The sequence below is a fragment of the Gekko japonicus genome, unplaced genomic scaffold (genome assembly GCF_001447785.1).
Source record: "Gekko japonicus isolate JY-2015 unplaced genomic scaffold, Gekko_japonicus_V1.1 scaffold247, whole genome shotgun sequence".
Classification (NCBI taxonomy): Eukaryota; Metazoa; Chordata; class Lepidosauria; order Squamata; family Gekkonidae; genus Gekko; species Gekko japonicus.
Window position 1 is genome coordinate 882,663 of NW_015166427.1, and position 12,376 is coordinate 895,038.

At 40.2% G+C, this 12,376-nt stretch overlaps 1 protein-coding gene across 2 annotated transcripts in view; it reads left to right on the forward strand.

The window, feature by feature from the left end:
- Nucleotides 1–337: 337 nt before the first annotated feature.
- Nucleotides 338–12,376, forward strand: part of TFDP1 (transcription factor Dp-1) — a 48,437-nt gene continuing 36,398 nt past the window's right edge. The window contains exons 1-2 of one of the 2 annotated variants that reach the window (XM_015411766.1): nt 338–385; nt 1,355–1,440. In XM_015411766.1, the coding sequence (XP_015267252.1) occupies nt 1,429–1,440 (12 nt within the window). In that variant the 5' untranslated portion in view covers nt 338–385; nt 1,355–1,428. The remainder of the gene's footprint in view (nt 386–1,354; nt 1,441–12,376) is intronic. The other variant, XM_015411765.1, reaches the window with a different exon arrangement.

A 12,376-nucleotide genomic window follows, 5' to 3' on the forward strand; every position in this document is an offset into this window, starting at 1 on the left:
TTTTTTCACTTTGCTCTTCTCCCTCCCGCTAATGATTCCTGGAGGCGAGTTGATTCTGTCTCATGAAGGGCTCCTGCGACTGGGAAGAAGGGGGAGCAGAGGAAGAAGAAGAACGCCCCATTCTTTCAAAGCAGAGCTACTTTGCCGGGCAGGCGGAGAGAGAGACGAGAGAAAGAGCCGAAGCGGCGACAGAAACACCTCCTCTCCCCTTTCTCCCCACCCCCGAGGGGGTTTTGAGGAGGGCCGTGCACTGCACATGTGCAGTTGGCATCTCTGTCTCTCTCTCTTTTCCGTGCAGAGCGGCGCTGTGGGTGGGGGATTGCTCGGGAGTGTGTGTTGTGGGGGATGGAGTTTGCTCTCCATTTCTCCTCCTCCACTTCTTCAGGTACTGAGGCGCCTTTGGCGACCGGTGTGTGTGTGGGGGATAAGAGGCTGGCAGCGGCGAGGACAGGTGGGAGAGGAAGAGGCAGCGGCGGAGCTGCTGCGGGGGAAACGTTTTAGGCGGGACGGTTTGATGCGAAGAAGAGATCCTCTTCCTCCTTTCCCTTCTCTCGTTCCTCTCCTCCGACCCCTCCTCCCGCTCGCGCCTTTCCCGGGTCGGGTGATACACGAATGAGGGTGAGATTGGCGCATGGGTGGCCCATATCTTTTTTCCTCAGACGTCAGTTATTACTGGGCTAGACTTCCAGGGCTGTGCTCGGGCTTCTGAGGCCCTGGAGAGGGGGCGGGAAGGTGCAGGAGGCGGGGGCTGGCGGGAGTTGCTCTGTGAACCATAGATGCTGTTTGCCTGGCTGCTTTTTTTCTTTTTTTGCAGGGGCTCCGAGGATCAACCTCCTTTGCCCTGCTTGTTAGCAGCATATGCATTCCCTGGGCCTGCTTGGATGCTTGCTTGGCGAGGCAGTGTGCATTTTGTTCAGGATTGGGGACAGTGTGCTAAGGGGGTGGGCCCCCAGGGCCTAGCTGCTCTAATGCAGGTCAGGCACAGGCAGTCCCCCTCCTCCCCTTGCACAATACAGGATTAGTTGTGCATGTTTTTATGTATGAAGCATAGTTATGCTTTTCTGTGCCCTAGTATATGGCTGGAAATTATCTCCCCCCCCCCCTTCAGTGATCCTATGCTGTCAATTCAGGCTTTCTTTTCTGGATGTGCAAAAAGAAGAAGCCTGATATCTTGAAGTTTGTATTTTCCTCACTTAAGGGAAAGCTGTTGCAAGTCTTTAGTGGTTTTACATTTGATCTCTGCATTTTGTTTTTCAGCCATTTTGTCAAAAATAAAGAAGTGCCTAACAGTAATCTCCATTTTTTAAATGTTCCACTTCACTAACTTTGTTGTTCTCTTTAACTTTGTTTTTAGAATATAGCACTACTTCCCTCGTTCCTCTTGTGGTGCTCAAACAAGTGAAGAATTAAGTTCTTGGATTTGGTAACATGGCAAAAGATGTAAGTAAGTTTGTAAGAAAATAATTCAGCAGATTACCATTAATGAAATTTGTTCTGGTATTTGTTCTGATCCTATATGTTTGTGTAGCTATAGTTGATTGGTAGTGGGCATTGCATTGCTGATGCAGCATCCATCGTAAGGTGAGTGAAGCAGGCTCATTCTGTGCAGTATGAGTGTGGCAGAGCATCTTGATGAGACTGCTTCTGTAACATAATTGGGTATAGTTGCACTTATGTAACACACAGCCTTGTAGTGCCGTGTAGAGTCCTCCTCTAAACAATAGTGCATTGCTTTGTGCAGCATTGGCATACTGTCTGGCAGGGTTGGCTTTTACAACACTAACCTTTTGGTTCTGTATCAGGTTAAGCTAAAATGCTAGTAGAATAGCTCGGTTTGCAGCATTGTATCATTGCTGCTGGCTGCACTTTAGGATAGGAAGATCATGTGCCAAAGTCACTCTTATTTGGGTCCCTAGTATCCCTGCCAAACTTCAATTACGTCCAGTTTTTGCTTGCTGCTTCACTTGTAAGGAAAATAACACTTTCAAAAGTTGAAAAGGGTTCCATTTTATTTGCTAGCTCACTGCCTCATAGAGTCATGACAGTAATAACGTGCCTAGCTCTGTTTCCATATAAGGTTTTAAAAAAGAATTTCTATACCACAAAAAGTTTGACTTGGTAAGCTGCAATCAGCTATTTGTCTATAACCTAATTTTTCAATGATGCTGACTCGGTTGTTCCCTCACTCGTGCCATATGCAGTCCAAGCTGCTTTTCCAATGTTCTGTGTTTCTTAAATAAAAAAAACATATTTTAAAAAGACTTTTTGATGAGTGAATTATCTTTGATCATATTATAGATTCAAAATGCTAGGTGGTGTGTATGTTTCAAAGTGTGTCCCCTACAATTAACTTTGTTGTGCTGGAATTGCTTCCTCAGCTCAACAAAGATTATAGGTAGCTGTGTTGCTCTATAGAGAAATTCTGAAACCATCAGTCATCCTAGCAGGACTAACCAAAATATCACAGAACAATAAAAAAACTAAAGTTTCTTAGAACGCTTCATCAGGCTTGATTGAAAGAATAGCAATATGTGTTGAACTGTTGAAGCCATAATACTAGTCTGATTAAGTCCTTGGGTCCTGTTTAAAGCGGCTATTTTGTCTCATTGATTTCCTTGCATTGTTGTGGACCCAAGTTATGATCTTTAAAATGAAAACCCAAAACCTGATTGCCATAAATTTAAACTTTTCCTCACCTTTATAGAGCTTGAAAAATGAGCTCAGTTGTAACAGATAATACATATCTCCAAAAGTATAATCAGTATGGGCGATCACATTGATTTAAGGTAGTGCTGAGCACCTTGTGACCCTCCAACCCAAACACCACTCACTAGCTGTATGCTGTGGTCTGCTACATGCATAGTTTTGTAGACCCATTATAAACAATAAGAGGTACACTACCCTACACAGAGCAAGTCATAGCCTATCTCAGTTTGGTAGGTCACAAGTTTTGTGCTACTTATAATTTATATTATAAAGAAAAAAAGACTTAATTTAAAATATTTAAATCAAGTTTCCCATTTTAAAATTCCTTACTCTTTTAAACAAGCATCTCCCTTATAAATAATAGCCGAATGGTGGCGGCACTTCTCTAGAACATTCCACACTCTCCAAAATCAGTTCGCTCTCTGATCTGTCATTCAGAGGGTCTCCCTATCTACTGGCTGCTTTGCCTGAGTCCTGCCTCCAACATTCTAAACAGTTTGCTAATCCTCTCCCCCTCATAGCCAGTCAGAACACAGAGGTTATTTGCATATGCAGCCTCATTAGCCTCTGCCTCGGAACACAGAGGTCGTTTGTATATGCGACTTGATTGGCTTTTGCCTCTAACATTCTAAACAGTTTTGCTCTTCTGAGGTAAAATGTGTCCAATCTCCAGGTGAGGGCTGGAGATCACTCAGAATTACAACTGCTTTCCTGATGGCAGAGATCAGTTCCCCTGGAGACAATGGTGGTCTCTGTATCCTTATATGCTGCTGAGGTGGCCCTCGTATGACAGCCAATGTGACGTAGCAGTCAGGGCTTCAGAGCACGGGAGAGGCTGCAGGTGTGTGTGGGGTGGAAAGCTGAAGAGTGAGGGGGAAATAAAGGTAGGTTGATGATTGGCTAGGAAGGAGATAGGGTTGCCAACTCCAGGTGGGAAATTCCTCGAAATATGAGGGATGGAGCCTGGAGAGGGTGAGGTTTCAGGAGGCGTGGGACCTCGGACAGGTACAAAGCCATAGACTCCACCCTCCAAACCAACTATTCCCTTCTGGGGAACCATCATTGCCAATCTCCAGGTGAGGGCTGGAGATCACTCAAAATTACAACTGTTCTTTAGGTAGCAGAGATCAGTTCCTCTGGAGAAAATGATGGACTCAGTGTCATTATACCCTGCTGAGGTCGCCACAGCAAATTGACACTGAGTGTCCCAAGGCCGGGGCACCTGCCCAGAGCCTCTTTCTACAGGCCGTTGTATTTATTTCCACAACGGGCCTTTTTCCTAGTATATAATAATTGCTTGCTGTCATAATTTAAAATACCTTAATTTATTACTAGAGGGCCTTTATATGATCTAGGACCATATTCCAGTACCTTTGGTCAGGAAGCTCATGTGACCTGGAAAAATTATACCTCCTTAGAAACAAAACCCCCCAGATTTCTGCCTAGTGGTCTCTGATAGATGCAGAGATCCTAAACAGATGGTGTAATTTCTAAAGTACAAAGTGTCTTGGGCATGCTTATTTGGAAGTAAATTCATTTGAGTAAAGTGGGACTTGCTTCTAAGTAAGTGTAGAAAAGGTTTGCTGTAAGTGTCCAGACCTTTCTGTGAAAAAAGACTGGAAGTGACAGGACAAAATAATGTTTCTCAAGAAATGAGAAGTAAATGTCTGTGCTTATTAGTCATAAATATTCATAATTTGAGAACTGAACATGTTGCATAACTTTTGAAGGGATAAAATAAAATAGGAGCATGTGCTGTCTTCTTGGTAATAAATAGGATGGTGTTTCCTGAATCCTACCATCCAGGTAATGGATTCAGTGGAAGTTTATAATACTAAACACAATCCATGGCATATTGTTTAATTTACAACAATTACACAGAAGAGGAATCTTTTTCTCATATCAAAACGTAGCCTTTAGCTATCTTTTTCATGATTCAATGTTAAGAGATTTTTGGAAGGTTCTAATGGATTTGTATTAAATTCAGATTTTCTTTTAAATCAAGTTGTTTTTAAAAAAGAAAATACAATTAGATTTTTTTTAAAGTCTGATTTTTTTTTTTAAAGAAAATACAATTAGAATTTTAAAAAATAAGTCTGATTTAAATACTAGGGAGGGTGTGTGTATGTGTACATATACTGAATTTTGTCTGTCCTGTTTAGAGCCATGCAGTTGCATGTTCTTATAAAAGCAGAGAAAACAAAATTAAGGATCTGAGTGTCCATTTCAAAATGTATTGTTGCCTGCCTGCTAAACAATATAAAGCTTATTTTTAGAATTCACAGTTGGCAGTCCCATTTTAAGTGATGAAATGTCAAAAACAAAATTCTTTTCCCTTCCAGGAAAGGAAGCAAAATGTCCTGAGGAAATGACTTGTAAAATTGGAAAGAAATAGCAATAACATTAGAAATACGTGTTATTCTGTATTTAAAAAAAACCAGTCAGATATATTTAAGTAACTTGATAATGTTGTCCTTGTTAAAAGGGGTGTGTGTGTCATGAGGAAGTAACAGCTGCCCTGATGTATGGTGTTTTACTTTTTAAAGTCCACTTCTTTTATGTGGCCAAAAACTGCTTCACTAGTTCCATGCAGAGAAGGAGGTTTTGTCTTGTGCTGTTTTTGATCCGTAGCCCCTTGCAGAGCCATGTAATACTGATTGGGTCAAGAGCAAATGATGGTATGGTGTGCCAGGCTTGTGTGTGTGTGTGGGGGGGGTATCCTGGTGATGAACATGCTTTAGGTCCGTGTCAGTATGGCTAATGAAAGAAGGGCTCTGAAGAAGACACAGGATTTAAGGGTAGGGATTGTACACGTGAGAGGAAGACAGGAGTGTTATTGCTGTCAACTAAAAAGTGGTGGTTGATGGATCAATGTAGGCAGTGGTCTGTGAATTTAAAATTGCTGCTGAGGTAGTAAGGAAACAGGAACCAAGGACAGCAGGATTATAGCACAACTGTACAAAGCCCAGCAGAAGAAGATTTGGAGGGCTGGTGATTTCAAACTAGGGAGCCAAGGATAGATAGGTCACTAGATCTACAATTTGCACCCTATCATTTAGGCTTCTAGTTGTTGTTACTTAATTCTTTATTTAAAATCTGCGTCAGATTTAAGTTTGTATATGAGGTTTGAACTGCCATAAAATTAAAATAAAGACATAAGAAGAGCTGTGCTGGGTCACACTGGTGGTCTGTCTAGCATCCTGTTTCCCACAGAGACAGACCAGATGCCCACAGAGACAGAAATCTCTCCCTGCTGCTGCCTTTAGTTACTGGCACTCAGAGTGTACTATGAAGATAGAGGTCCATATTCATTGATGGAGCTATCCTCCAGGAATTTTTCTAATTCCCTTTTAATGCCAGTTCAAAAAGTGATCATCGGTATCCTTTCGGATTCCACTGCCTACTCTTTGAATGATGTAATACTTCTTTTTTTTATCGTCTGTGTATCAACTTTTAGTAATAGAAGGATAAAGTTTTCTATTTATTTTCTCCAGGCCATGCATCATTCTATATATGTTGTGTCCCTCCCCCAGCTGTCTCTTCTAAATTAAACAAACCCTGGCCCCGGTCACACGGCAAAGTTGCCGCGGGAGAGGCACAGGAGTCCCGCGGATTTTCCGGGCGCGATCACACCCCAACATCTGGGAAGCTCAGTGCTCCCGTGGCGAACCCGTGGCTCCCCGCCGAAGGTGCGGATTAAAAAACTAGTACTTATGAGGTACTAGTTTCCGGAAACCGCGGTCCAAGAGTGGGCGTCTGATCGCGTTTCTGGTGGACTTACGTGGCATCCGGCACCCGTCTCCACAGGTTGCGCTACAGCGCTCAACATCGCATGCGCACAAAGCGATTGCTAGTGCGATCGTGCGGCACAGCTTCTGTGCTGCGCTGCAGGATACCCGTCTGGTCAGCATCTCCCCCCTAACCACAGGACCTCGACCGGGACGTGTGCTTGGGCGGCCGCGCGTTAGTTTCCTCCGGGGCAATTAGCCACGCCTCCCCCCACGATATCCGGCTCATGTGACCGGGGCCCAGGTTAATCTTTAGTCCTTGATTGTGTTTGTTGCTCCTCTCATCACCTCACCTTCATCTCTTTGTTGAGATGGGGACAGTCAAGACAGTATGCATTATTCCAAATACATCTGTTCCATAGATCTATACAAGGACATTACAGTATTGGCTGCTTTGTTTTCAGTCCCTTTCTTGATAATCCCTACTGTAGAATTAACCTTTTCCACCATTGTTCCACAGTGAGTCAGTATTTTTATTGGACTTTTGTCTGTGAGCCCAAGATCTTTTTCCTGGTCCCCTAGTTCAAACACTTATCACTGTATATGGAAAGTTGGGGACTTTTTTACCCCAGTACTTGTGCACCCCATTGCACTTATTTTTTTTTATGGTATTGTCTTCTCACACAATTAGAAGAGAGCTTCTCAATCTGTTTTGTTTTTATCTTCCTGAACAGTTTTTTTTGTCTGTATATGCACCCGCTTCACTGCTTAACCCCCATTCTAGATCATTTATGTATAAATTAAAATAGCGTGGGTCCTAATACAGTGCCCCGTGGGACCCTATGTGTATATTTGTTTCCATTAGGAGTACTGTTTATTTCTACTCTCAGCTGTTACATTTACTTAGGCGCCTTTGGTGAGACAGTTTACCAAAAGCTTTTTAAAAGTTCAAGTCTATAAATTCTGCTCACTCTCCTTTATCATGTGGTTGTCAGGTCTTGAAGAATTCTCTGCTGGCCGTTCCTCCGGATGGCTTGTTCTTCTGTATGCCTGATAGTTCCATCTTTAATACTGATTTCTGCCAATTAACTTGGAATGTATCTCAAGCTAGCTTTCTGAATCCTCAGTATTTCACTTTTTCTTTGTTATATTTGCTGCCTTCAAATACTCCAGTAGGAGGCCAGTTTTAATGACAAGTTGCATCTTATTAAGAGTTCAGTTCATTACAGTATAAAATGTACAGTATATAAGTATAATGCAGTGGAGCTGAATTGCAAAGTTGGAGAATGATGCAATAGGACAGTGCAGTAGGAACAAAGCAGTAAAACTGCCTAAGTTTCACAGATGTAAACTACAACTTTATTCCCTCTTAGAAGAATACCTTCCTCAGTTAGCCCTAGAAAAGCATCTTCTTGATTCAGATTTTCAGTCCCTGAAAGCACTGGTTCTGCTACAGGTTGCTGCCTCGCACCGTCCATAGAGAAGACTGATGCACAGAATTCATTCACTTCTCTGCAATTTCCTTTTTTTCTTTAGCAATCTTTTTAGTTCTTTCTCACCAAATGGCTTAGTTTTCTTCCTTTTAATATAAAAAAATCCTTAGTGTTTGTCTTAATGTCTTCAGCAATATGTTTCTTAAATTTTCACCTGCCTTGCAGCTTATATTTGCTTTCAGGGTTTGTGGTTCCTTTCTCATTTTACTCAGTTCTTAAAATACGTTTTCAGTGTATTCCTTCATCTTGCTGATTAAGAATATTGGTGTCCTCTTAATTTTGATGATACTTGTTCTGATCTGTAGTATATGTTCTGCCTGAGGGTCAGTTATTGTAGATTTAGAGATTTTCCTAACAGTCTGATGAGACCTTACCCTCCCTTTCAACTTCCGTATTACTAAGCCTCTCATTTTTGCAAAGTTTCCTCTTCTGAAATAAAATGTGTTCATGATGGTCTTCTTGGGCAACTTGTTGTTTACATAAATGCTGAACTGAATGTTATTGTGGTTGTTATTTCAGCTAGTTACATCTCATACTAGGTTATGGATAGCATTCTGGACCAAATCCAGTGTTGCCTCTTTAGTCAATTTCATAACTAGCTGGTCAAATGGTCAATCATAGCAGCTAGCCATCTTTACTCTCGGTCACTCAACTGGAATGTGCATTTACCTAGTCAATGTATGGGGAAGTTCAGTTCTTGTATTTTACAACACATTTTGTTTTGGTCATCTCACTTATTTCTTTTTTCTATCTCAGGTCCCCAGTTTTTAGTTGAGTGATAAAAGCTCATGTGAATACAGGTGACAATAGCCTGACTGATGAATGTGCTCTGGGAAGGCTAAGGAATACATTGCTGCTGTTTTTCTGATATGTTGAAATGGTTATAATGGAAACAAAAGTAAGGGTCAGAAACAGTAAGTGCTTCATGATGAACTAGGGGCCTGTTTACATGTGCAGTAGGATGAGGTGGTAGAATGAGCTATACTGTTGTATATGTCAGTGGATACATTTTTTTTAGATTTTCTGCTATTTAAAAACGTCTTGCAAATTAAAAAAGGGAAAGTTTTAGCCTACACTCTGCAGATAGTTTCCCATTACAGTAGATCAGTAATTTATATGAACTGTGAAAAATGTAATCCTTTACCTGCACTCTGAAGTGGTACAGTCTGTTCTACCACCACCCCAGTACTCTTGCCACCTCATTTCCACTTCCTTCTGCTATATGTATAGACCTAAGATTTTGTACACATCTTATTTATTGATATCATTACATATACAGTAAACTTATTTGATGGAGTACAACTTTTTCCGAAAGGTATAGCTCAAAAGCTCATGTGAACAGCTATTCTCCAGGATGCTTGGGACACTGAAACTCAGTGGCTCTGGCTTTAGTGAAAGCATAGTTCTAAATGGCCCAGATCAAACTTTTTAGAACATGCCACTCATTCATAGTTTTTCCAGAGAAGTCCAAGTTACACTGAATGTAGTTTAAGCGACATGTAATATGCTTGTGTAGGAAGAAGAAAACATAGTACACTGGTACCACTGCAGACATTTGTGTCTGATAGTACCTGTTGCTTATAAAAAGCATGATCTTTTCCTGTGGTTTGGATGTGACTTTTCTCCTGAGGCGATTAGCTGCATTTACTGTTTGTACATGAAGAACAATGAATAATACAGCTCCCAAACAGTTTTCATTCTGTGTACCTGAATCCCAAACAAACTGCAGTCAGTACATGACATTGCTCTGAAAGATACTTTGCTATAGAAATATGATTAGATAAAACATGGGATTTAGCAAAATATAGTTTATCCATCAGTGCATTGTTAAAAATACTTGATTCATATATAATTGGTATGTGTGACCTCTGAGAGCAGTCTATCGGTTTTTTACTTTGAAACTATTTATTTGGGTGTGTAGACCCAATTACCGCAGTGGAATTTACATCTAACTAATTGTGATCAGCATTGGAACCTGAATTTTATTTCTGAATTACAGAAGACAAACTGTTTGAACTGTTGTTGTCAAGAGGGCTTCACTGGTTATATAAAGCCTCAATCTACATTTTTCTCCCAATTGAATTCCATGCATCCAGTATATTGTAGAGATGTTTTAATCTAGTGTTTAAACAATTTTGTTATATTTTGAAATATCTTTACATTCATTGCAGCTTTTATGTCTGCAGATGCTATCATTTCAGATTATTTTTAAAAAACTTGTGAATGTTCTGTACTATAATGCTTCATGGTAACATAACTATGTTCTTTAAAAGTCTGTCCACAGAATAATTAGTAAATTACAAGTGTTACAGTGGCTTGTTTATTATACTCAGATGAGGAGAATGCACCAATTCATATGTATTTGCCCATTCCTGATGTATTGTACAAAAGCTTTAAGTACCGTTGATCATAACAATCCATCATTTTGTTTCTTTGTTATGAAAACTTTGAAACTTCACAGTGCTGCTAAAATTGGTTCATGTTTTTAAAATTCTAGTTGGCTTGTTTTTATATAAGCTTGTACTAATTTACAGATTTTTGTCAGTGTGTACTGAGGAATTTTAAGAGGTCTTGTACACTAGTCTGTACTAGGTGTTCACTTTATACTGTAATGAAATGGTCAGGAAGTTGCATTGGTAAAGGGATAGGGACTGAGGCCTCCCCTACTATATTGACACTTATCACTGTAAGTATGCTCCAGACTAGTTTCTGTACCACTTAATGTATCATGTTTAAAAGCTTGTGCTTTGTTTCAGCTCCGTTTAAGATTTCTGTAGTCCAAACCTATTGTATTGTTCATTGGTCCTGTTGATTGTATATGACCTATGCTGTGTAATCCACCCTTGAGTTTTAGAGGGAAAGTTGGACTATAAATAACCAAATAATTACACGGAAAGAAAATACAGTGTCAGTTCATGGTGCAAAGTAGGAGTGAATGTGGAATGAGCATAGGCAGGTTGGAGAAGATAAGGTGCATTGGTGTGGTTGTGGTGAGACTGCACTACTATGAGATCAGTCTTTGTTTAAATTTATTCTATCTACTTAATATGGCCTAAGTTAACATATAGTATTATGATTATATGTGGAAGTAGGCTTTGGTACTTGATGTTTTGAAGGTTTTGCCTCTCTTTGTGCTTACAATCTTCAGGTTCATGTTGGCAAATAGCTTGAGGGAAAACCTGGAAATGGGGAGGACAAATGAAACTAAGGTGCAGGTTTTTAAGAAATGGAATTGCAAAGGGGTGGTCAAAATGCTGATGCTTTTTAAATCACAATTTAAATCACAGTAAGACTAGATTTAAATCATGATTTTCTACATAAAGACTTGTTCTTGCTGGTATAGTCCTAATATTTACAACCAAATGAAGGTTTCATTTTCAGAATAACAACTTTTCAGATGAGTTTCACAGCTATATAAAAAAATTACTGATTTGGTTATACTATTAGAAACATAATAGCTCACATTGCAATAATTTCATAATTATCAATCTCCAATTTAATAGGTTAATTATTTATATTTGGACAACTTTTCAGTTATGCTTTATTGGAAGGAGAAAAATATTTGTTACCTTAATAATAACAATTTAAATCAGAGGTGTTGAAACTCACTTGTTACAAGGGCTGGATCTGACATAAATGTCACTTTTGTCGGGGGGGATGTGTGCCATAAAATGTAACACAAGGTACTGGAGATATAAACTTTATAAAAATGATTTCCGATGCCAAGTGGCAGTACCAGGTGTGGTTGATTAGGTGTGATATGCAGAGGGGTGGAGATATCAGCATTGATAATGAGACAGGAAACCTAGGTCTCAGTTTGGGTCAGGAGGATTCAGTCCAGGAGGATGTGAAGAATAAATGGAAATAAGTCTGAAGAAGTGAGCAGTGACTCACAAAAACACATTCTCTACCACAGTTTTGTTAGTCTTTAAAGGTGCTACTGGACTCTTACTCTTTCTACTAATATTAGAAACCAAACCACAACATTCAAAAACCAGTGGGAGAACATTTTAACCTTCTAAGAATCCAGGGCATTCAGTTGCTGACCTAAGAGTAATGGTTCTCTTACAAACAAATTTCAAAGCGAGATTAGAAAGAGAGACTGCTGAATTGTAACTGATCAAGAAGCTCAAGACAATGCAAACTACTGGACTGAATTGAGACCTAGGTTTCTTCTCTCATTACCAATGCCTGTTATTGTCATTTAACATCAGAAATCACTTTACTCTCCAAGCTGTAAGGACAGATGGGTTCACATTCCAGCTGTATCTGAAGAAGTGAGCAGTGATTCATGAAAGCTTGTGCTCTGCCACAAATTTTGTTAGTCATTAAGGTGCTGCTGTACTCTTGGTCCCTTTCACTAATAAGGAATGCAAGCTGCCCTGTTAGATTCCCCCCCATCTGTTAGAAATGGAAAGGGGGGATCTCTACAAGTGCCATGGAACCCCC